Source organism: Xenopus tropicalis, chromosome 5 (assembly GCF_000004195.4).
Source record: "Xenopus tropicalis strain Nigerian chromosome 5, UCB_Xtro_10.0, whole genome shotgun sequence".
In the NCBI taxonomy this organism is placed as follows: Eukaryota; Metazoa; Chordata; class Amphibia; order Anura; family Pipidae; genus Xenopus; species Xenopus tropicalis.
In genome coordinates this window covers 99,894,735-99,920,493 of record NC_030681.2, presented here as the reverse complement: position 1 = coordinate 99,920,493, position 25,759 = coordinate 99,894,735, and the positions used below count along the sequence as shown (strand labels likewise).

Here is a 25,759-nt window from a genome sequence, read left to right as displayed (position 1 = left end):
TGTTCTTAGCCTGCACAGAAAAATATAGTATATGTGTAAGTTTTAACCTGCATTAAACATAATCCAGCAAGAAAAAAAAGTGTAACGTCAAAGTGTTTACATGTAGGAAGCCTGGGACTTTTTGGCAAGCAACCCAGTTAGTGGGTGCACAAAGCATACGATAAACTCATGTCACTTCAAGGCTGGTCACAGCCGATGCAACAGCATTATCTTGCAGCTGTAAATTGTTGGTATTTTGCATAAATCATAACAAGATGTGTCAGCTTGTACGTCATAATGTTTGTGTTCCACACAGTACTCACAGATGAACACAATTATATTACACATACAGTGACTAAACCTATTGTGGTGGAATGAGTCCTAAACCACTTTTCAAGCGTTACAGAAGGGAGTAGTAGTGCAGCTCTCTATATATGCCTATATGCAAGTATTCTCTTCTTTATGTACCTTTGTACTCCTATGCTCACTGCAGAGGTTGTTTTGATGTAAGGAAAACATAACTATTAGGACACAGCTTGAATGATATGGGGTTTCTACCTGTCTGACATCTATCCTATAATATTGATTTCTTTTGAATAAGGTTTATGTAGATATCTGTACTTTAATCCTAAGCACTTTCATAATGTATAAATACCCCTGCTCTGAGAAAGGTGAGCTCTTGCTGTGTATTATGTATGAAATTACAGCCATTGGGGAAGTGTTAATAATTCTGCAACTGAGCAAGGAAATAGAGATTGATGAGGAATATAATAATGTTATCTGAAAGTACTTGGGAGAACCATGCTGGAAGACAGGGGAAAGAACGGAGGGGGGGAAGAAAAGTGGAGGGAGAAGGGGGCTGGGCTGTAGAAGAGAGAGTGAGAGAGCGTGGGTGTAAAATAGCGAAAAGGAAAAAGAATATGAAAAGGAGGAGGTGAGAATGAGAGAAGGTGAAAATTGAAAGGGAAGGGGAATCATAAAAAATAAGAGCTGCTGAGATTTGGAAAAGAATATAAATGCAAGAGAAGGAAAATAAGGCAGAAGTTATTGAAAAATATAATCTAATAAAAATACATACTTAAGCAAAGGGAAAAAGGCACCAGTGAATAAGAAGGCATGCTCCAGTCTCTTAGGGCACGAAAGAGGCACAGTTGAGAGTGCTTCAATCCCTGGTTTAACTGATACCGATATTGTGCAAGAGTCAAAGTGTACCATTTATTCTAAATAGAGATTGTTGTTGAGCTTCTTTGAGACATGGTACATAGATGGTATTATGCCACCAAATACTATTACAATTACGTATAGATTTATTTATTACCCCAAGCAATTATTAGACCTCTGTATATTAAATCATGGGAGAGGGAATTAAGATGAACTATAACTAACACGAATGGTGCAAATTATGAGACAAGAGAGACTCAAATTACATGATTCTTCTCTAAGGAGGTTATAGAATGCTCTTTTGGTGGTACAGGTACATCACACCTTATAGCACACACACATCAGATCTTGATAAGAGTTGTTTTAATGGATGCTCAATGCTGGGAATTATGGCTCATATTTAGTGGTCTTGTCCACAAGCCACTAGATTCTGCATAAGAGCGTATAACCTGATATATACTATTTTGAATGGTAAGCTAAAGAAATACCTGTATGCTGCATTGATGAGAGCACCACTGGAGCACAACTAATACAAGAAGGAGACTAATAAATAGCTACTAGACAGGTTTGGCGAGGCCTGGAAGCCTCCTTTTATAAATTATAATTTACTTAAACTGAAGATGAGTTTGATCTTTGTAAATAGAACCTGAGCAGACAGATATCTGCTGTTCCTCAAGGTGTGGCAACCCTGGTTTACTTATGGGTTTGAAGGAATCCTTCCTCCTCACCTACAATCTATGTAATTTCTCCAGAGAGTAGAGTTGAATTTTCTCACCTGTATTGCTTATGGTTATTTGGTTATATGTCTTATGTTTAATTTTGTTCCCTTCTTCTTCTATTCTATATGTTCTTGAATCCTTGAACTGAAATTGTTGACATCATTATCAGGGTAATGAATAAAACTTGCTATCAATATCAGAATGGCACAAGACTAGTATGGAAATGTTTAATAAGGCATTTATATACAACTACTATTCGTGACACATAGTTATTAATTTTGCTTAATTTTTTTTGAAACAATAACAGAAAAAAAAATAGAGATTGTTGTCCAACTTTCCAGACTTGGTGCTCATTAAATAAATAAAACTAAAAAAAAAATACAAATAATAAATAGAACTCCTATACTAACTTCTCCATGGGACTAAATGCTAACGAGCAAACAGTAATCAACACTGAAGTGCAGTAAGAATACTAAAACCAAATGTGATTAGTTGCAGTGGCTTTACACTAGTGCAGTAACCCTGATATAAAGAAGCTCTTAAGCCCAATGCAGAAATAGAATGTTTGCAAAATGCTGTCTACTTAGCAGTATTTGCATATCAGAGTTCTGTTTTGGCTCATAATAAATTCCTTATTGTTGCCACATGAAAGTTCCATCATTACATGTACATAGAAGGCACAGAAGTTAGAGCTGTAAATAGGCACTATTGCCCTGTAGCAGAAGTTATATAGCAGATAGAATAAGAATGAGATGGCAAGAGGAATATTCTTTATCAGTGTAGGCCAATCTGCAGCCCTTTCGCTGTTCAACGTTCAGCCGCCACCGCCACTCTATAGTAGCTGAAGGTTGAACATGCCTGTTGTATTTAAATAGAGTAGCCCTGCAAAGTCTGTTATGCCCCTATTCACACCTGAGCAAAGTGACCACTTAATGGGGCAGTTTACCACCTTGTATAAAACCCCTTCAATGAATAGGCCTTGTGCTGAACATACTCTTTTTTTCCCAATGTATAACTACTAGTTGATGAAACCTTATTGGCTTCACATAGCAGCTCTTGATTTCTGTAAGGGGTGGACATCTTAAAGGGGCAGGATACCACCAGGTAATTAGATTACCAGTCTATAAACCCCCTTCAACCTTTTTTGTGATTGTTTTGTTAACAGGAGTACATTATGCATGGGAGTATCTGTGCTCTGGTAATCGAGTTGTCTACATAAAAGAGTCAAACTAGAAGAATGGCCTTCTAAATCACCAGCTGTAGATATTAACCTATATACTGTATATATTAAGTTCCAGGAACACATGTGTATGCTGCTGGCCTGAAAGTCTGACTTTGGGACTTTAATAGATATGTTAAAGCATGCCTGTCCAACTGTAGCAACAAGATTTTTTCCATACCTGTACAGAGGCAAGCACACAGGTATTGGTTTGTTATCCGGAAACCCATTATCCAGAAAGCTCCGAATTACAGGAAGGCCCACAGAGTTTATTTTAAGCTAATAATTCACAATTTTACAAATGATTTTCTTTTTCTCTTTAATAATAACACAGTGCCTTGTATATGATGGTAACTAAGCTGCATAAATTCATAATAACGGCAAAACAATCCTATTGGGTTTATTTGATGTTTAACTTATTTTTTAGGGAACAAAGTAAAATCCCCAGGTCCCAAATATTCTGGATAACAGGTCCCATACTAGCACAATTTAGTGAGTGCATGGATCCAGCACTATGGATGTTATTAAAGTGTGCTGGTAGTCTATCCAATTTTTTGGTTTGATACGCAGTACATTAAGACTATTAATCCAAATGTATGTTGGTACTGTACTTATATTATGCAGTGATGCTTGAAAGTTTTTGAACCCTATACAGTTTTCTATATTTTTATATGATTGCGACCTAAAACATCTAATTTTAAACATGTGCTAAAAGTAGATAAAGAAAACCTAGTTAAACAAACAAAACAAAAATTATTATATTTGGTCATGTATTTATTGAACAAATTATCCAATAATATTTGGTGTGACCCCCTTGTGCAGCAATAACTGCAACTAAATGTTTGATCAGTCAGATATACCACTCTATATATATACAGGTATAGGACCCATTATCCAGACTGCCCAGGACCAAGGGTATTCTAGATAAGGGGTCTTTCCGTAATTTGGCTCTCCATACCATAAGTCTACAAAAAATCAATAAAACATTAATTAAACCTAATAGGATTGTTTCGCATCCAATAAGGATTATTAATATCTTAGTTGGGATCAATTACATGTACTGTTTTATTACTACAGAGAAAAAGGAAATCAATTTTAAAATTCTGAATTATTTTATTAAAACGGAGTCTATGGGAGACGGGCTTTCTGTAATGCGGAGCTTTCTGGATAATGGGTTTCCAGATAACCGATCCTATACCTGTATAATGTAGTACTGGCAACAGTACATGAAAGATTGTTTAGCCATATATATGCTGGAACTATGCTTGAATTATAAAATAAATATGTAATACTGGCATGGGACTGTGCTATTCATTTCCTTGTAATAATATTGTCATTTTCATGGTATAACTATAAGGCTGGGGTTAACTCTTGCACAATACAAACTGAAATGTTATGTGTCTTCAGCTGTTAAAGCTGTTTTCCTGAAACCTCTTCTGTGCAACTGTCTCTAAGGACCCCATACTGTAAAACACCAGCTGAGGGGGAAGAAAGCCGAGTTAACAGGCTTTGGGGGGAGCAATGTGAAACAGAGGGTGGTGGGTATGATGTGTGGCAGTATGACACAGTTTGGGGGATGGGTGTGCGGGATGCATCTCTGCCTACTGTTTCCATAGCAATCCTCATCTTACTCTCAGATCAGTACTGGATTACCATGGAAACAGAAAAACTTTCCCTGTTCTATATCTATCTATGAGTAACAAAATCAGAAAGGACTGGGAAAAACTGCGGCACTTATGTGACCAAAAATCAAACAGCTGATAGTTTAGGTGGCTTCAGTTTTTTTTTTCAGCGGCTCTAGTGAGTATATATTACTGTTGAGGAATTTAATAGGAATTGAAACTTGATAGTAATCCCAAGATGAAAGTCAGTATAGGACTGGCCAGACCGGGACGAGTTTGACGTAGTTGGCCAGTTTAAAAATATTGCAGTATATGTACACACAATCCCTGTTTTGTTTAAAAGGAGGCTATTCTTAGTAGCCCATATATTTAAATAATGGGTGAGTGCAGAGGAACTCTTTTCTTTCTCTTTTGTGGTCACAGCCTCATTGCACCCCGCCTAATGGTTTCGTTTATACAGGGGCAGTGGCCAGCTCCGTGTTGTAGTTCACATAATTTCCAGCTAAGTCAGGTGGCGGTGAGCAAAAAAATAAGACAACCAATTTGGAGTGTTAACTTTGGAAAGCAAGTTGCAGGTAAAGCTTAGTCCCTGTGTAAAATGTATAATGAAGCTGTAATGAATTAGATGAAAGTGAGTGTAGGACTGGCCAGACCTAGGATGACTTTGACGTAGCTGGCCAACTTGAATATATTGCATATGGACAAACACAAAATTAATTCCCCCCTTTTTTTAAAGGGGTGGGCATTTAAGGTAGCTTAATGCACAGAATGTCTTTAAGGAGAAGGAAAGTCATTTTGGCATTTTTCTGCCAATAGATTTGCCACATTAGGGCCACCTAGAACAATATATTTTGGCTGCAGAAACAATTACCATACCTGAGTAAAGAGCCATAGAAGCTTTCTCCATTTCCTAAAGATAGCAGCTGCCATTTTAACATTTTAAGTAGCTTCCTTCCTGCAGTCTAGCCGTTATATCTCAGATCCCACACTCCTAAGGGAGGGGGAGGGAGTTCTTAGCATTCTTGTAGGAGGGGGAGCAGGAGTGGGAAGAGAGGACAAAACTGTGCAGACTCTGGCCACAGAATTAAGGATGTTTCTGAGAGAGGAAGTCAGACACTGGAACATCATGTTTACAAATAAAGAGACAAGAAATCCTGTGTTTCTTTTGATAGAGGACCTTTAATGTCCTTAGCATTTTGATTATGGGTGAGTGCAGAGGACTCTTGTCTTTATCAGTAATCCCAAGGTACATCTTTGTCTTTGAAGAATATTGCTTTATAATACACAAAAGCCCATAAATATCTTATAAATAGTGCTTAGTGAGGATATTAGAAGTCACCTCAGAGTTCCATGCCCTGTATAAAAGCACTTGTCCTGCAGCCATGAGCTTTTATTCAGTCATAAAACTCCAGTGTGACATAATATTCTTATAATTTACAAATGAAGGTACAATATTTACTATATTTTACAGCCACTTCTGCAAAAAAAATTATAAACCTACAAAGCTAATTTGCTGGAATTCTTTTTTAAATGCAGTATTTTAACTGGAACTGATACAGCCAAAACATTGTCTTATGGGGGGAAAAAAGATTTCAGAGTTTTTATATTTGTGATTCAGGGTTTATTTCTCTTTTTGAATGGTTCAATTTGAAAAAAAAAATACTGTATTGTTTTGCCCAGTTCTATTGTTTGATACAGTGCCACCAACTGCATACTTGGGGATGGCCAGTTACTGTAGTCAAGATACAAAATGTTTCCAGGTTGACTTGTACTAAAATTATTAGGTTATATTAAGCCATTTAGGCAACATGGGTGTCATAAAAATCAATGGAGTACCATGTCTACCTAGCACACAAGCATTCAGTTGGACAGCAAATATTTGCATACAAAATAAAAAAGGAGCATGCACGACATAAACTGAACTGGTCTCGGCTTCCAGGGCACATGCTTCTTGTTCATAATTACTGCTGCAGAGCCTGGGCCCAAAATGCAACATAGTGGCCACCAATTCGCAATTGCAGGTCTATCAAACCAACATTCTTTTCTCCCAATTATTTTATGGAAGGCACATAAATACATGTACAGAGTAAAGTGGTCAGATCCTCATTATCATTTATTTATATAGCACCAGCAAGTTATGCAGCACTTTACAGTCATTTATAACAAACAGGGTCTTAAATAAGTTAACATATTACAGAATAAAAATGGGATCAGAGGACCCTGCTCACTATATAAAGTTCAGATGTTTTCTGGCTCACTGCTCTCATTGTGCAACCTCCATGGTTCCTTCACTGAATTTTGTTGGCTACCTTCCTGGTACACATATATATTTTCAAGGAACTATGTATTGGTTGGTTACTGGGGTAGAAATTACACTTTACATGCATAGGCAACCCCTCTTCTCTTGCCAGCCAGGTCCCGTCTTTTCTGGGGTCTATTGTAGTGTCAGTCCTCAGTACACCACAGAAACGTTGGGCCTAGGAGTTGCTACCCTTTTTTATTGCGACATGGCTCACTAATCTAAATGTCCCCTGTAAATATGTGCAAACACAACATCTATATATGATCCATAGCAGTGCTAGTGCCATTGTTCATGGAGAATATTCAAATAATATGGGGCAGAAAGAAATAATCCTAAATGGTTTCAATTTTCATTCCTCTTTTTGTAAATCACCCATTCTTTTAACTAAATCCTTAAACTATTTAATGGTTATAAGGCTCACAAACCCAAGTAAAGAATTCAGGATCCAGAAAACGTGTGCTTCATTCTAAAATTCATTAACCCTTTAATAATGCCCTCACACCCTATTATCAGTTTACCAGAAATGAAAGATAACTCCTCATTGTAAATAGAGTATATATACATAGGATGTTGGATATGTACAGTAAGGGCAATTACAGTTAATAATCTTAAATATTTTATATTGCTATTTTAGGAAATTAAATACTGCATGAGTATATCTTGTAATCAGACTATTCTCACACTGAATGATTTATTTCAACTGCATGGGAAAATATTGAAGTGCAGACTGCATAGTGCAGAGTGCATTACAGTTTACAGTGAATGCAACCACCAGAGTACATCAGTTAAATTCTATTGGTCTAGAGCAGTGATCCCCAATCAGTGGTTCATGAGCAACTTGTTGCTCCCCAACCCCTTGGATGTTGCTCCCAGTGGCCTTAAAGCAGGTGTTTATGTTTGTATTCCTGGATTGTTGGCAAGTTTTGGAAGCATAAAAACCAGGTGTATTGCCTAACAGAGCCTCATTTAGGCTACCAGTCCACATAGAAGCTACCAAATAGCCAATCACAGCCCTTATTTGGCACCCTCATTAACATTTTTAATGCTTGTGTTGCTCCACTCTTTTTGCATTTGAGTGTGGCTCACGGGTAAAAAAGTTCTAGAGAGACACAGTGGGGGTCATTTATAAACACTGGGCAAATTTGCACCTGGGCAGTAACCCATGGCAACCAATAAGATGTTTGTTTTCATTGTTCTACCTGCAGCTGACTGACAAAAGCTAATCATTGATTGGCTGCTATGTGTAACAGCCCAGATGCAAATTCCCCAGTGTTTATAAATGACCCCCAGTGACAAGTAAACATTGCTAAAATTAATTCAGTTAGTATGATTGCACAGCTGCCCTCAAAAACATGTCACCTATATAGTCCACTCAATCATAGACAAAAAGAAGTATATTGCAGGATAAGTGGCCACTGTTACACTGAGAACACTGGTACACCCAAACACAAAGTCAGACCTGATAAAGAGGGACCACTCTGTTTATGTAGCCTCTACACATAGGGCATGAGGGTGTGGGCAAAGCCTGGTAGCACAGGAAGCAGCAGCATACATGTCCACATGGAAGAATTACACATTCCCGTGGCTGAGAAATGCAGACCACACACGTTCTCTCAGGGGATTCAGTTTCTTCTATAAGGGAATGCTCCTCCCTGTGGTCTTCACCACTCCAACTTTCCTCTGTTTTGTGGTTGTTGTTGTACCTGCGGTAAGCTCTATACAGAGTGATAAAGAGGAAGGAAAGCCCCAGTACACCACAGAAAATTGCTGCTTTCTTCCAAAAACCAGCTATAGATTCCTGTTGGTCTAAGACTGCCTCATATCCATCAAGGGAGAGGAAGTATACGGATCCATCCTGGGGTAGATGTAATGTCAACATTCCCTGTGGGTCAAGCTCAAGCCGACCTATTCCTGTTAAAACTGCTCCCACAGGAAGTATTTCTTCAGTCTCCAGCAGGCCTGTGGGCTTTTCCCCACTTAAGTAGTGTCTAAATACCTCCCCAAATCCCGGAGATGGGATGTGAAACTCCTCATGAACAGTTTCCAGACATAGCCCAGTAGCATTAAGTGGTTTTGAGATGAGAACAGAATCCCCACTTCCCTCAAGTGGGCTCAGCTGAAAAGGAATGGCATCCACTTGTTCATGAATTACTTGCTTACTCTCACTCCTGTGGGTTGACAGAAATATTTGCAGATATTAATGAAAATAACTACTGAAGAAACAAGTCAAACCTATTACAGAACAATTACTAATGCAGAAGGTACATATGCACTAAATTCCAGATAATTTACCAAAAATGAAAATTTAAATAAAAAAAGATTTTTCTGTGACTTTATCCAAAACATTAACAACACTCAGCTAGTGAGGTTCTTACACTGATATTGGCATCAGTTTAAATACTCTTCCTATATAATTACTTTTACATAGTTATTTAAAGAGAGACATATTGTGCAAAAAAATCAAAATGTGCCAGTGCATTTTACTCCTTAGAAAAGTTGTGTTTCAGGCCTCATATACAGAAGTCAGCTTTATTTGTTTTGATAATGTCTCCATAGGGGCAGATGTGAAATTTTGAAATGTGAAACTGAAGCTCACCACAAAAAAAAAATTCAAATGCTTCTTATTATTTTCCATGGCATTTTTAGAAGCGTATTTATCAAATGGTGACTTCTAATTTTAACCCACTGATATATATCTTTCCAAAAATCCCATAGGAATGAATAGAAAGTGGTTTCGTTTTTCTGCGGTGAGCTCCAATTTTACACTTAGATAAATCTGCCCTTTGGTGTTTTCTAGCAAACAACAAAGTAAGAAAATGGCAGCTACTGTGTTAAGTAACTTCCTATAGTCACATTGTGATAACATTTTCCTAAAGAACAAATCAAAACCAGGTTCCATACTATTTAATGCACACACAATACAAGCTATTCTGAAACCACAAATTCACGAATTTCATCCAGAAACCAACTTTTTATCCACAACACATCCTTAACCCTTCTAAAAAAGACATAAGATAACAATAAGCAATGTCATGTAGGCTACATCAATACAATTTTTGCTTATGTCTCACCAGCTTCTTGTCAGGCTGTTCCACAACAAGCGATGTTCTGTCACCTGGTACCTTTGTATTACAGCCTGAAGATGTGGCTTGAAATGGCTTTTTAGAGCTTCATTAACTGCTTGCACTTTACCTAAGGAATATAGACAGTGTTGCATTTAGCATTATAACATGTCAAAGATAAACTTTTGCCCGTTCAATTTATCTGTGATACGGCTTCATACTGATCTAGTATAGGGATATTCATCCAATTCTACTGCAGGTCAGCCAGCTGGACAGAGTACAATTTTGCAACACCATACGTTGGCCTTGTGTATTATATTAGCCAGCACTTAATTATTGCTAGCTAGGGCGCCCACACACAAACCAATGAGCACATTGTTCAGCTGGAAATCAAAGAGTTGTATAAAACATGGCTTTTGTGTGGACAGCTTTAGGCTTGTAACAGATTGCAAAACTTCCCCAAAGGGAATAAACAGCAAACTTTGCCAATTTCTGCACCATGTATTAATGTTAGCTGGCAGAATAAATTATATTGCACAATTTTCTGGTGGAATACGACCAGACAAACTAAATAGTTTTCATCATTGCTACTATTACTGATGAGCAAACAATTTGCATAATTCTGCCAACACACTAATAAACTTTTTGAGGCTCATGATCCAGTTGGTCACAAACGCTCCTCCTTGACTGGGTAAAGCTATAGCATTACCTGACGACTATGAGATGGTTAGTGTTGTGAAATGACATGAAGTGACTAAAATAGGGACCAGATAAAAATTCTAGCCTTTATAATACATCCTGAAATACAGTTATTGCATAATCTGTGATAAAAAAAAAATTGTAGCATTGAGTTGTCTTGAGCTTTGCTTGGTTAAACACTAAATGGCTGAATCCCGCAAAAAGCGCTGGAATTTATCCAAAGCCTAAACCTAATCCTGGATTTAGTGCAGTCCTATAGTAAACAGATCTGTAACTAGTTTTTGTTGGCATTTTAAAGTTATATTGTACTAACAGCTAAGGTATTTTAAATAATAAAGTTAAAGTCTGTTTCAGGTCTGAACCTACTTGCTGTATAGGATTAGGAATATATCTAGGAGAAAATGTAAATGTGTGCCTCTGTAGAAGAACATACAATCAGTAACTGAGTTACTTACATATCTGCAGGAGTGTATATTTATAAATATAATGTAATAAGATATAGGATCTTTCAACTGTGCAGAACTGTGTTTTCACTATACTGAAGGTAGGTAACACGGTGAACAACTTGCAGGGAATCTATTAAAGTTCATCACACCATTTTGGGAACTGAAATATTCAAGACAAATCTGTGTTTACAACTTGCTTGATGCTTTCATTTTGTATTTAACTCAATAACACACACATCATCTATGTTTATACAGTATATCTCCGGAACCTAGTATAATTACAAAGACTATATTCCCTGCACCACTTGGTAGTGCAACATCTTGTAATGTTGCAGGGTGTCTTGAACTTTTTCTATTTGTGTTATCTGCATTATCAAACTACCGAACTACCAAAGCTCCTTATAATTAAAAAATGTTTCACATAACAAAAGCATATCTCTTATTGCTGAAAGAATAAATATATACATCATCTAACAATAATTAGAAGGCGACTGATCCCTCAGTAAGCATACTAGGCAGTACTTAGGCCTATACCTTACAATCACACATGGGTAGGATAATATGTAAATACTATTTTAGTGTATCGGCAAGCCAAGCAACTGTATTGCCATATATACAATATAATAGGTATGCAGCTCTGTTTTAATGGACTACCTGCTATGCATCATAATAAAAACAATATTGGTCAAGAGATTTGTAACCAAGCAAGCCTTTGGAATTATCACTATATCACACAAAGGAAAGACTTGACATTCAGTTGGTGTTATTAAAACAAAGAAAAGAGTCATCTCTTCCCCAGCAGAATCTCTGGATGTTTATTCCTTGTAACATGTAAACAGTGCTGTCTATCTCCAAAAAAAAACTAATTTAACAAGAATTTGATAAATGTGGAAGGTCCATGAGACACAGTGACACATAATGGATGCCATCAAGTATAGCATGTTACTGGTTATGAATGAAGACCTATGGGATTGGAAATATTTCATAGTCTGCAGCAACTACTACTGGACAGTGTTTCATTCTAGTTATGGGATGTTTACAAACATACTTTGAGGGGCTAGGGCCTGGTTGTTATGGAGGGCAAATGGATAAAATTGGAAGCCCTTCCACTCAGGATAGCAGCACAAGGAAAAACACCTTTAAGGATAGCTGCATAGACATTACACTATACACGCACACCAAGACACAGTAAGTTAGTATAGTCAGAACTAATAAGCCTTGTATGCTTCTTACTATGAGATTTAAATTGTGTGTTAACTTATAATTATACGTATTAGTTATAATATTATAATTTAATGTACAATTTTGTGCACACTGGGTTTTAGAATAGTTTCTTTCAATACAATAATTGTGGTACGAATGTACGCAGGCTGCCCAATGTGTATAACTACAGAAGAACCAATGTTAACAACATGGTTTGTAGATGTGGTCAATGCACTTTATGTCATTACACTGTATCTAGTTTTTTCTTTTGGTATGTTGATAAGTGTACAAACTTGTAACACTGGATATGTTTTCCCTGTTCCTGATTATTTTGACTGCATATTTTTTTATAGACTGAAGCTACTTTAAGAAGGCTGGTACTATAAATTACCTTCCAATACCACGTAGCCCAGCTCCCGATTCTCAGAGTGCTCGAGTAGTTTTTTCAGGTCACTGTCAAACTGAAGCCTTTGAGCAGACTGAAAGAGTAAGCAATAACGATAAGTGGGGAATAAAATAAATGTATATTAACATGCAAGACGCATTATGGTACATGTAAGCCATCATTAAATAGATTGGAAGACACAGTTACAGCATGTTCACAGGTACTATACCTGCATAAAATAGCATACAAATAACAGCTTTTCCACATAATTTTCAAGCGGCAACTGGACTATATACCTGAATTGTACTCAACAAAAATGTTAAGATGAAAATAAACAGCATGATATTTACTTTGTTTTTTTATACAGCAATGCCTGGTGGTTAGGAAGTAATGTATGGTGTACTTAACTGCTTGTGTTTTTTATTAATATTACATATCATAGATTCCAGCCTCATGCATTCCATTCTAAGTGGTTTTCATATAAAAAAAAATGTAAGCTGCGAATGTGCTATTTTTTTTAATGAGAAATGGACTTGCAAAAATTATTTTTCAGGTACATTTTAGATAAGAGCAAACTCTTTTGCCAACTTTCCCAGTCTCCCCATTTTTTGCCAATCAGTCACATGATTACCTGGATGCGCCTCACTGCTGCCCGCTGGCACCGGTATAAATAGTAGAAGAGACTGGTTAGGGCACAACTAGATCCCACGCACAGCGTGTCCACAACTGAGAGCTCCATGCTCATACCACCTTGAAAAGCTGGCAATGAGGGCAAACATTTAGCGCTTTTTACAATCTTGCCCACAATTACGGGAAGAATTTAAAACCCAGGAACTAAGACAGTATATAAATACCCATATTACCCGGCATCCACCGGGCGTAGAACTTGTCAAGGGCTTAAGAGAGGACACTACATCTCCCATCGTGCACTGGCGCTACGAACTATATTTCCCGAAACCCCTTGCGCAACTTCCTGTAGAAAAGCCTTGTTTCCTAGTGTAGTTTGGAATTCTTGGTTTCGGAACGTGTAGTTAAGGTAGTATTCTGCTTACTTCATGTAGAAGCAAGTGACAGGAATAAAATAATTATTCTTTAGAGAAGTAAGGCAAATATGTTATCAGTTTTAATTGTATTTTGTGCGCGCATATGTTAACCCTAAGTTTGACAACTCTGACTTTAAGATGGAGACACAGAGCCGGAAGCCTTGGCATTAGTAGTTCTACGTTTGTTCTGCAACCTTTGTGCCTTTTTAAAAAACATGGGGCAAAGCTCAAAAACAGCTAAACATTAAAAACTAATGATAAGTACTCCTCTTTTACATCCTCATTAGAAGCCAGGCAAAAGGAACGTTTTCCTAAGCCAAGCCAGATGGGGGGTATGTATTATGACCTTAGCAGCACATGTATGATAAGTACTGTATGTAGCACTCTGATAGCTAAAATAACCTACCCCAATGGTACCAAGAGGAGTGTCAGCCCAGTGAAAAAAATAAGCAATTTTATTAACTTAGCGATGCACCCCAGTCTATTTGACTTGTACTTGTCCTTAACTAGTTAGCTATTTCTAATATATAGCCCTTAGTATATAATTCACTGTTTTTCACTACTGTATATCTGCCTTGCTCTTAATCACTATAAACTTTGAGGGGCTCATTAAATCAGAAGGTACACCATGCGTAACTGCTACACAGCTATTCACTCATTTTGCTTTTGGCAGCTCTGTGTTTGTGAGGGGTGGGTGTTGGTAGGCACCTGCCCAGTTTTCAGAGGGCTGTGTGGGTGAAAATTGCCTGGCCAGTTTTCCAAACTAGGAAAGCCAGACAGGACTCTATTAGCCTGATGTAGGATTGGCCAATCGCCATTCACCACATCATAACTCTGCTTGACATCACCACCTGACCCCTAAACTCTTGTGCTCCTTCCCCCCCCCCCCTTCCCAACTGTATTAGTCCAGTTGCATTGAAGAATAGAGTGCACAAATCACTTGCACGATGAACAATGGTAATAACGACAGCCAATTTAAAAATATTCAGTACAACTGAGCATCACATGCAGTAGTTTTGGTGAATTGGATACAATTGTGGTAGGCATCATCCCACTGCCACCACAATGATGCCAGAATTCTTGGGAAAACTGCTGCATTGTGAGAAAAAGAAAAAATCTCAATAATGCTCAAAATTGCACAAAATTGTTCACTTCACTTGTGGGCCTACATGTGCCCTGATGTGCTGCTCCTGGTTTCACGATTACTGATGTTGGAGCAAAGTCTAAGTTAAATGTGGCAATAAGGAGAAATACAGACAGATTCTGCTGAGTTTATTAGACATGTAAAAATAAAACATTTCTACATTACACAACATGGAAAAGCAACAAGCAACCAGGTTAAGTTATATTACTTAAGGAGCAGAAGACAGTTCCCATCTATCTACCCAGTATAAACAGTGGTAGGTGACATTTTTCTGTACATTTCCCACAGTGTGAAACTGGCCAAAATAGATGGGACCGGGTAAGACTCCTTGAGATTAAAGAGCACTGAGTGATATCTCACAGGTCTTGCAATGTTTCCATTTCACCCATGTCTTTTTTACAGTATAAACACAGATTGACATTTCAAAATCCAAAAGATCCACTGAAGTCTGCACTTAACCCCATTTGCTAATTAATGTGTTCAGAATAGAGATCTTATAAGCATGACATATTTAGCTGAGAAAAATGGAGGTTAGGTCACAGAACATCAGTCTTCCCAGGTTAAATGCTTGTGCTGATAATTCAAGCTGCTTTCATGATGACACCAGACAGTGCTAGTAGTCACATGCTTAGTGCTGTCTCCTGAGTTAATTCATTTTACCTATCATAACAGCACAAAAGTGTAAGGACTGATGCAGCAAATATCACAGTGTGTGAGGTAGGTGTAGGGAGTGGGCAACAAAGCTACAAATACCAATCATCTGATTCTGGAAATGCATATAGGACTCACCCCAGCACTCCCTTTTGCATGGGATGGCACTATCAGTCTACAGAACCTTAACATGTAATGTACTTTATATGGCTAAACCATAGCATGTTGTACTATTTAACTGACTATCAATAGGTTACCTCTTAATTATCTGACTGTGCCATGATTTCTGTTATCCACCAGGCTTCTGACTGTTCAGTACAACTCACTTGTCAGAGCAGTGGATTGTTTGAGGAGCGCAGATGAAGGCCTCTTCAAACCATATTAAATAAAAAAGTACATTCAAACCAGTACTGTAAATCATTCTACTTTAGAATTTTAGGCTGTCAATTGGCAGTGCAGGTATTGGTTACATTTTCTAAGCAACACATCAGTTTTCCCTTTAAATGGCAGTGATAAATGGATTTCTGCCCTAATGATCATATGATCATATGTGTGACACTGAGCAGGGCTGGCCATTTACTTACTGTCACTTAATGCTGGAAATTAAGGCAGGTTGTTATACTTCATTTTCTGTTTGTCTTCCTCTTGTGGGGCTGGGGTTGTCTTTCTTTAGAAGATCCACTCCAATCTTTCATCATCAGTATATCTATATTTTACACATGATCACACCAAAGCCACTTCCAAAGAAAAAAACTGGCATACATGGAAATCTTTTTTTTTTTTGGGGGGGGGGGGGGGGTCACAATAAGTGTGGGAGCAATTATAAAGGATATCACAAAATGGTTGATGTCCATGAACAGCATAGCAGAACCCTGTGTGATATTAGCATGTTACAGTCCCAGAAGCAAGATGCCAGCTTGATATATGTTCCAAACAGTGCAAAGAAGCCTTGTGGTGGGGGGGGTTAATCATACCTCCCAGTGTAGGCACCCCCCAAAACAGCAAACGGTCATGAGTATGGTGAGGCAGAACTGACAGAGCCAGCAACATTAGCACACAGTATTCTGCACTAACCAGGCAATAAAAATACTGCACTCACAGCAATTTTTATCTTTTCCCAAGCATTCAGCAGACTTACAATTTCCCACTTACAGTAATTCTTACCCTCGACATTTAGCACTACATACTCACAAACACACAGGATTCATTAAGGCAGTGCATCACTTAAATTGGCACAAATGACATGGTTGCCACTAATCTTTTTGGGAATCTATATGTGTGCATTTTAAAATAAGGGTTGATGTCTGTGTATCAGTAAGCTATTAAAAGTACTCTGTGCTGTAGTTGAAATAGCATAAAGCTGTGACAGGTTGCTGATATATGCTGGTACATACAGAGAATATAAGAGGCATTTTATATAGGCATTTTATTTGTGATATACATTAGGTTATATAACAGCTGTGCTGTTCTACAACAATTGTACAGCACCAATTGTGGAAATCCCACTATCTTTTTTTTTTTGTTTTACTTTAGGTGTACTTATAGGTCCATCAGCAGGCCTGTTTGTACACACCTTTGTACAGTCACATCCCAAACCACTTATGAAATTTGCCCAAACATATCTTCATCTTCTAATCAATTTATAAGCCACAGAGCCATAGCCATTTTATCATAAGTGAAATGCTATATTTTCCCCCACCCAAAGTCTAGATCACAAAGCTAGCATTTCAACAGTTCAGTAAGTCAAAAAGAACCCCTACAATTCTGGGCCCACAAAACATGAGTTATGATGCCCTACTAGTATAACTGTTACTAATTTTGCATAAAGTACTATATTTATGCTAAATTAGTAACATTAATTTGTGATCAATCTGCACTGGCATGATTGTGTATAGATCATGACATCCAACATTCAGACCCTACACAGTACTTCCAGAGCTGAAATGTTGGCATACATTCACCATACATTATAAGGACTGTTGCTTGCTTACACCTAACCATCTATAGCTGGCACTTTAATACCAGACACACTCTGCAAGTGTTCTGATATTAGCTTAAGTGAAGAGCTTGGTCTGCCTCTCCCAATTCACACAGTACAACATTCATCACCTTCAGAAAATGCATTTATTCACACTCTGTACATTCATGCAGCATACATACACACATGATCATGCAAGCAATGCCTTTTACCACACATCACAGTGTTTTCCAGGATTCATGGGAGTGCCTTTGGGACAGTTAAAATGTTCTGCAAAGTCCTTGGAGTTTGACAGAGTCCCAATGACCCTGAATTTAGCTGGGCTGTGGGGATCTGTAACCAGCCCTTCATGGGAGCTCTCAGGCGTGCGCACAGAGCACCATACCTGCAGAGAAATGTTGAGTGAGTAGTATGTAATATATATGACTAACTTGTTTATATTATTCATTGTGCTCACAAGCAGTGGAAATATGGCTCTCTAAAGGTGGCAGCCTTATTACCTGTGCAAATCCCACAAAGAAGAGCTGGTTGTTGGTAAGTCCAACTCCTGGCAGCTGTTTTTCCTCACCATGCTTAACCAGCCAAGATTTATAGGCCTAAAAACCAAAGAAAAAAATATGAAACAGTTGCTGTAATGCAGCACGCACTAATATTTAAATTGGTATATACCATATAGCATGTACCTACTTATCATATTGGGTGATATATAACAGATTAAAGGAAAACTATACCCTCTATAAAAATATAAAACCCTGCTTCATATAAATAAACCATTTTCATAAATATATACTTTTTTTAGTAGTTTGTTCCAATGGATAATTCTAAATAGAAAATTGGCATTCTAAAAATTAAGGGTCGCCTCCTGGGATCATATAATTCACGGTGCACACAAACTATCCAAGAGCACACATACATGTGATGATGTTAGGTCACATCATTGAATTAATGGACAAAGTTCTGGCTTTTACTCCCACACTTCTTCCTGGTACAGTTATAGCTATATTATTTCCTGTCAGGTGATCTCTGAGGGAGCACACAGACCGTCACAAAATAGTGGCTCAAGGGAAAAGATGTAAAAGGGCAATATTTACTGATATATATATTCTAGTTTAGCAAGATTCTTTAATAGGCCACTTAATATGATATAAACTATCTACTGGTTAAGTATTTATTCTGGGGATATAGTTTTCCATTAAGTACTGTAGTAGAGTGTGCTAAGCTTGAGTCTTTGTTGATGGGGAGATGTGTCCAGCATTGTGATTGGTAGAGTGAGTGTGGGGAGGAGGAACTAAATTTGGAGGAGGACACAGCCAAAAAACCCAAAACAAAGGTAACAGATTACAAAAAACCCTTTCTTTTAATACAGTATTACTACATAGGCTGGATTATATCAAAATAATAATGTCATACACAGGTCTATGGAATAAGTAGGCAGGCAAAGGTAGCAGAAATACTTTGAGAGGACTAATCAAGCTTTGTTCCCAGCCTTGCAACTTCTGCATTATTTTTTTAAACATGAAAAGCATAGCTAAACTAGATAAACTGTATACATTGTATTTCTGTCTTACCATAGCTCTAAAAAGCAACTAGATTAATCCCTGTTTTGGATTTTACATGGCGCATTTAGTAGATGCCAGACAAATACGATCCACAAATGATGCCATTCTGTGTAAGAATTACACAGGTGTTTGAGCCACAGACATACAGTCTGTTAGGCAAGTTACTAATTCAAAACAACTCAATTCAAAACAAGTGTTGAGCCCATCAAGCTAAATAACATTTGTCAGTGAGTCCCCCAAAGTCCTATGGATAGACGGGATGCCCAATCAAACAATTGCAATTGAAAATGTTTTTGCACTAACTCCTGAATCTCTATTGTAAATATTGCACTAGTCAGTTCTTCTCCAGGTCTGTTAATAAGCTGGGTCATGGGGTCTTCTTCCCCTATAGCTGTGAAAGGTGATAGAAATCGTCCTCTTCCCAGCCATTTTCCTACCTGCGGCAAGGGTCCAGGGGAAGCTGGTGGGCAAGGGGATGCTAGTGGGGGTGGGTGGGAGTTCTGGGTAGGAATCACTGTGTGCTGGGCCCCTCTGAAATTTTTTTGCGGGAGGGACTGGCATTGTCAAGTGATGCCACTTAGGATCTGAATAGGATCTGTACAATGAAAAACACAGAACCGGCACACGAAATTCATCTACAGGTTGATCCCCTGTGTTTATTATGTTAAACAGACTGCACACAATGTTTCAGGGGCATGCCTGACGAAGAGGCACACCACAAAATATTGTGTGCAGCCTGTTTAACACAATTATTGCAGGGGATCACCCTGTGGATGAGCAATTCAGTGTTCCAGTCCTATGTATTCCAGGTGGGTGCCAATCCCACTCAGGAATGAGCACTGGAGTATAACTATACAGAGAGGTTGGGTGTGCCTGTGGGTTCTCTAAACTATCTGCACGATGAACCATAACACTACCACTTACATGATATGCTGCCTTCAGGCCACCGTTGTCTGCAATATTCTCCCCAAGGGTTTGCCTTCCATTCACACGTTCTCCATTTACGGTGTAGGAGTTGTATTGATTAACCATACACTCTGTACGATTTTTGAATGCCTCCAAAGATGAATTCTGCCACCAAGGACGTAAATTCCCATCCTCATCATATTCCCGACCTGAGTTAATGATGTATCATGGAAAAATAAATCTTTTGCATAGATATGGCATCTATTATCCGGAATACTTGGGACCTGGGGTTGTTTGGATCACCATACCTTAAAGGACATGTAAATCCTACATTTGCCTACAATGTATATCAGTTGGGCAGGTCTCCCCCACCCAAATGGCATCATTTGTACTGCATATATCCCCTCCGCTTGCCAGAACCATCACATTTTCCTAAAGCAAATAGCAGCTTTCACCCAGTGGCCATTTTTCCTCTGATACATAATTGGATACATTTAAATCTGCAAACAGCATACACATACACACACACACACACACACACACAGACCCTTATTCAGTATACATTTCATCAAGAATACAGACTCACACAGGCACAACTGTCTCTGATAAAAGCTCTGCTTTGTTTGAACTGAGCTCAGGAGAGTTGGTTGGGAGAAAAGATGACAGCTAGAGTTGAGTTTCTATGGGAACCAGCAATGCCATTTCTTCACTGGCTGCTAGACTGGAGGGCATGTTTAGTAATCTGAGCTTAGAACAACTAAGCATGTCTGGCAAGCCAGAAGTCAAAGCAAGTTCCTGAGGGGGAGGGCGAGTGGGTTACAGGAGGAGAAGGAAATCTAAGTGATTAAGGGGATGTTGCAGCCTTACTATTTTAAAGAAGCTGTTCACTGATTACATTTTTGTGTGTGGGGTTTACATGTCCTTTAAATTGGGTAAACATCATTTAAAGGAGACATTTTATATAAAGTTCATATTCAGTTATAATATTCATCCTCCCTCAAAATGTGAAATGATGCAGAAAGAACAAGGTTTTGAAAGCATTTTACCTCCTAAAACTGCCATTATATGAGAGCTGCACACACAAGCTCTCCAGTCTCAAGCCAAAGCCAAATGAGCCATGGGCGTGTTGCTTCAGTCTCCCACAGGAACTGGTCACAGCACTGACTGACAGGCTTTACTCAGCAGCAGGGAAACCCCTCCCTCCTTCTGTGTCTCTGCTTGTGCTGCTGCCAGGGGAGGGGAGGGGGGGAAGAGGAGCTTGTAGGACTGTCTGTGACATCGCTAAGCCCCGCCCACTCTATGCATATTCACTTCACTTTAAGTAGGTATGAGGGCCAGTGGCTCTGAGCAGTATACTGAAGAGTCTAAACCGGAAGCTGGCATAAGGTCTGGGTAGAGCACAGTTTTCAAGCAGTTATGGACATATTTGAACCCAAAGGTATTAAAATAAAAGCACTTCCTTCTATTAAAGAGTTTTTTACATGGTTTAGTGCACTGTAAAAATTTATGCTATATATCCCCTTTAAATATAAAATAAACCTATTAGAATAGTTTTGTCGCATGTGTCAGTTTGCCAGACTGTGTTTGACTGTTTGAGCAGTCAAATACCTTTCTGTTTAATAGGGTGGAAAGGCTCATCAGCAGCATTAAGCATTAAGCAATCCATATTCTTAGTCTCCAATGAAAATGTCATTAAGGAAATAAGGATTTGAACAATCATACAAGGTGGAAAACTCAGCTTCTGTGCAAAAATAAATAGTTAAATCTTAGCAGAAATGATCATTAGTGTAAGGTGAAATTTACAAAGCTATGATGATTTTATCACAGTTTTGTGTATAATTTACTTCAGTATAGAGTATAGAGTTAATGCTTACCCTGATCATCGAAGGCATGGGTTAGTTCATGTCCCATCACAACACCAATGCCTCCAAAATTTAGAGCCCTGAAAAAAGAAAGAACTGACAGAATTGAATACAAGAGGCATTGTATGTTGTTTCTAAAACTACATACAGGTATGGGACCTGTTATCCAGAATGCTTGGGACCTGGGGTTTTCTGGTAAGGGGTCTTTCTGTAATTTGGATCTCCATAACTTAAGTCTGCTAAAAATCATTTAAATATTGAATGAATCCAATAGGCTTGTTTTGCGTTCAATAAGGATTTATTATATCTTAGCTGGGATCAAGTACAAGGTACTGTTTTTATTATTACAGAAAAAAAAGGAAATCATTTTAAAAAATTAGAATTATTTGCTTATAATGGAGTCTATGGGAGATGGCCTTTCCAGTAATTCAGACCTTTCTGGATAATGGGTTTCTGGATAAGGGATCCAAAACTTGTACTATAAAAATAGTCAGTAATTAGATGTTTTCTGTATTGAGGTTGAAATCTATACAGGCTTTGAACTGTGGTAAAGTCAAGTACAGGTATAGGACCCGTTATCCAGAATGCTCGGGACGAAGACCCTTGTCTTTCTGTAATTTGGAACTCCATACTTTGTCTATTAAAATCAATAAAACATTAATTAAACCCAATAGGATTGGTTTGCATCCAATAAGGATTATTTATATCTTAGTTGGGATAAATTACAAGGTACTGTTTTATTTCTACAGAGAAAAAGGAAATCAGTTTTAAAATTCTGAATTATTTTATTAAAATGAAGTCTATGGGAGACAGGCTTTCCATAATTCAGAGCTTTCTGGATAACAGGTTTCCAGATAAGGGATCCCATACCTGTACCTGTGTGCCTTTTGCTTACATTTTTGGGTGTGAGCTTTACAGTATAAAATGTTCTTACTTTGGGTGAGTTGGAGCATAGAATGGAGCTTGAAGGATTCCTGCTGGAAATACAATTTCATTCTTGTTGGGCAGATAATAGGCATTTACTGTCTGAGGTGTCATACTCCATCTACAGACAAACAAGAAATGGAAAGTGAAGTCATAAACAGAAGTTGTGACAAAACAGCATTTTTATTCTGCAAGAAAATGTATTAATTCTGGTATGTGTTGTCTATACTTAAGATGGCTATACATGTAAAAATCTGAATATTTGTTGCAGCCACCCAGGTGCTAGACCAAATCTTGATGATCTGAACATTTTGTACCCAGATTTCTAATTTATCTGATAGATATTGGGACAATTTTCTGACAGATGGAAGTCCAATACTTACCTTAAAGTGTATACCACTTCCTATAACTAAGCTATTGCGCAAAATTGTATGTAAATTGCAACATTTGGTTTCATGTATAGCCAGTCTGCATTAACCCTTCCAGCCAAGTAAGGTAAGTTTTCCCAGATATATGTATCTAGCCCCAAGTTCTCTTGTGAGAGCTATGCCCTATTTGGATTCTTCACACAGGCTAAACTGAGCATCGTAACAAAATGGCTTCCCACAGGCAGAACTGGCCCTACTACAGTTTAGAGCCTTATCGGTCCAAATGATGCTCTGTCTGGAATTAGCACTGATTGGTCCAATTTAAGCTGATCCCTTTCTGGCCTACAAAGCTGGTTTCCAAAAAGTCAAATGTTGCTAGTCTTTATAGAGGAGATCAAAGGGCACCAGTCCAGACTTTGCCCTGCCAAAATCCTAAAGACTGTGCAACTGCAACCACAGTAATTGAATGTACATGCTCCAGTAACTAGCAGCAGTACCTGGCACCCCTGGCATATCAAAGTGCAGCCTGGAGTGCACAGAAACTTTAGTAGGTAGCACTGCGTAAGAAATGGCATCTTACACAATTTTATCTAAGCTGTTTTTTAAGCTGATGGACTGGGTCATTTTTTTAACCACTTCATAAGAACCAGAAAGTTGGAAGGACTCTTACTTTTTGCCCTATTTAGTGCAAGGAATAAAATAAAACAAAGAATGTGTGCAATTATCTTTATATACCAGTAGGTTAGTCTGTAGACTGTATGTAAAGTAAAGATAAAAAATGTTGTCTTACTGCTCCCGATTTGGAGGTTTCCTTAGCTGCTCAGCCATCAGTTTTGCCGAGAAGTTGTAGAAATTTAGCATGTTCTGGAAGAATGCATCCTCCGACACCTCAAACTGGAAAGAAGAAATAAGCAAATGGAGAGGGTAAAGACAAGAGTAGTGGGGTGTAAATGCATTAAAAAGGATTTAATGCATTTAAAGTTTCTAAAACTTGAATTTTTAAGATTTAATAAGTGCAAAAAAAGGAAAATTCAGGCACCTAAAAACTGACAAAGTTATGTAGTAGTCAATGTGCATTGTAATAGCAAAATTATGTAGTTCAATTTTTACATTTTCAAGTTCAAAAAGTTTTCAAGTTGGAAGGCTCATTGAAAATGATGGGTAGAATATGATTTCCCTGTGTTTGAGTTTTTTTTTTGCGTTTTTTTTAAATAATCCTTTTTATTGTTTTGTATTTAACATAATTAAAAAACAAAACAAGTGGGTAAGTAACATAGGGTGCTACATAAGATTTATAGATATTGTAGATATTTTTAAAAGGTGATTTAGATACTAATACAGGATTGATAGGCCATTGAGCAGTGAACCTGTGCTTAAATGCTAGTAATACAGCCAGACTTTTGTAATTAAAGTACTGTAATCATCTCTTATTTGATAAAATGTTTTTGTTACCAGTGCCGGGAGACTGGTGTGCGCTCTTACCTTCAGGCGCACCGGTCCCCGGACTTGTCAGCTTCAGTACTCATTTTGCAACATCAGTAGATGCACTGGTGTCACTTTGGCGCCAAATTCAACTTTGGCTGAATCTTTGCTGCCTGCCCTTGACCTTTTGCCTGACTCTGACATTGCCTCTGCCTGATCCCTTTTGTACCGCAATTCTGTATCGACCTTGGCAGTGTATAGAAGTCCTGTCTTCCCCGCAGCTGAAAGCCAAGAGCCTCAAAAGGGTGTCAGTGAAGACCGGGGCTCTTCTATTTCACCTAAAAGGTTGGTACTAACAGTCTATGGGCTTCCTCATACTACACTCCATAACAGTTGTAAATATTTTGCACCCCATTTCTTTGCCAAACTTCCTGTTAAGTCTGGGTTTATGAAATGGTGATCTTATGAACTTAGTCCAGCTTCAGTACTCATTCCGCAACATCAGCAGATGCACTGGCGTCACTTTGGTGCCAAATTCAACTTTAGCTGAATCTTTGCTGCCTGCCCTTGACCTTTTGCCTGACTCTGACATTGCCTCTGTCTGACCCCTTTTGTACCGCAATTCTGTATCAACCTTGGCAGTGTATAGAAGTCCTGTCTTCCCCGCAGCAGAAAGCCAAGAGCCTCAAAAGGGCGTCAGTGAAGACTGGGGCTCTTCTATTTCACCTAAAAGGTTGGTACTAACAGTCTATGGGCTTCCTTATACTACACTCCATAACAGTTGTAAATATTTTGCCCCCCATTTCTTTGCCAAACTTCCTGTTAAGTCTGGATTTATGAAATGGTGAACTTATCAAGGTAGTCCAGACACAAAATATTGTACCAGGTAAAGCAAAGTGACATACAAAGCTATTTAGGGCTTTCAAAAATGTATGTGGAGGGACCAACTCCCTTCCCCAACCAGTGCTGTATTTAGGTTGGTGCCACCAAACTGCCCCCATGTAGCAGAAGTGACATCACACACACGGCTACACGTGACATTACTTCCACAACACCTGCTGTCACCTTCACCACAAGTGACATCACATCTACAAGCTAGCACAGG

General features: G+C 38.3%; 2 protein-coding genes across 2 annotated transcripts in view; both read right to left on the bottom strand.

Moving 5' to 3' along the window:
• Positions 1 to 8,735: 8,735 nt before the first annotated feature.
• Positions 8,736 to 13,736, bottom strand: mul1a (mitochondrial E3 ubiquitin protein ligase 1a). Its single transcript, XM_031902527.1, is given in 5 exon segments — positions 8,736 to 8,881; positions 8,884 to 9,170; positions 10,074 to 10,194; positions 12,804 to 12,891; positions 13,429 to 13,736. Coding segments are annotated over 5 exon segments (663 nt in total). The 5' UTR covers positions 13,543 to 13,736; the 3' UTR covers positions 8,736 to 8,828.
• Positions 13,737 to 15,097: 1,361 nt separating this feature from the next.
• ece2 (endothelin converting enzyme 2) overlaps positions 15,098 to 25,759 on the bottom strand; it is a 29,684-nt gene continuing 19,022 nt past the window's right edge. The window contains exons 14-19 of the mRNA XM_002935143.5: positions 24,023 to 24,126; positions 22,875 to 22,985; positions 21,953 to 22,020; positions 20,097 to 20,287; positions 18,114 to 18,209; positions 15,098 to 17,998 (exon numbers count right to left, since the gene is read on the bottom strand). Of these exons, the coding sequence (XP_002935189.1) occupies positions 17,822 to 17,998; positions 18,114 to 18,209; positions 20,097 to 20,287; positions 21,953 to 22,020; positions 22,875 to 22,985; positions 24,023 to 24,126 (747 nt within the window). The 3' untranslated portion in view covers positions 15,098 to 17,821. The remainder of the gene's footprint in view (positions 17,999 to 18,113; positions 18,210 to 20,096; positions 20,288 to 21,952; positions 22,021 to 22,874; positions 22,986 to 24,022; positions 24,127 to 25,759) is intronic.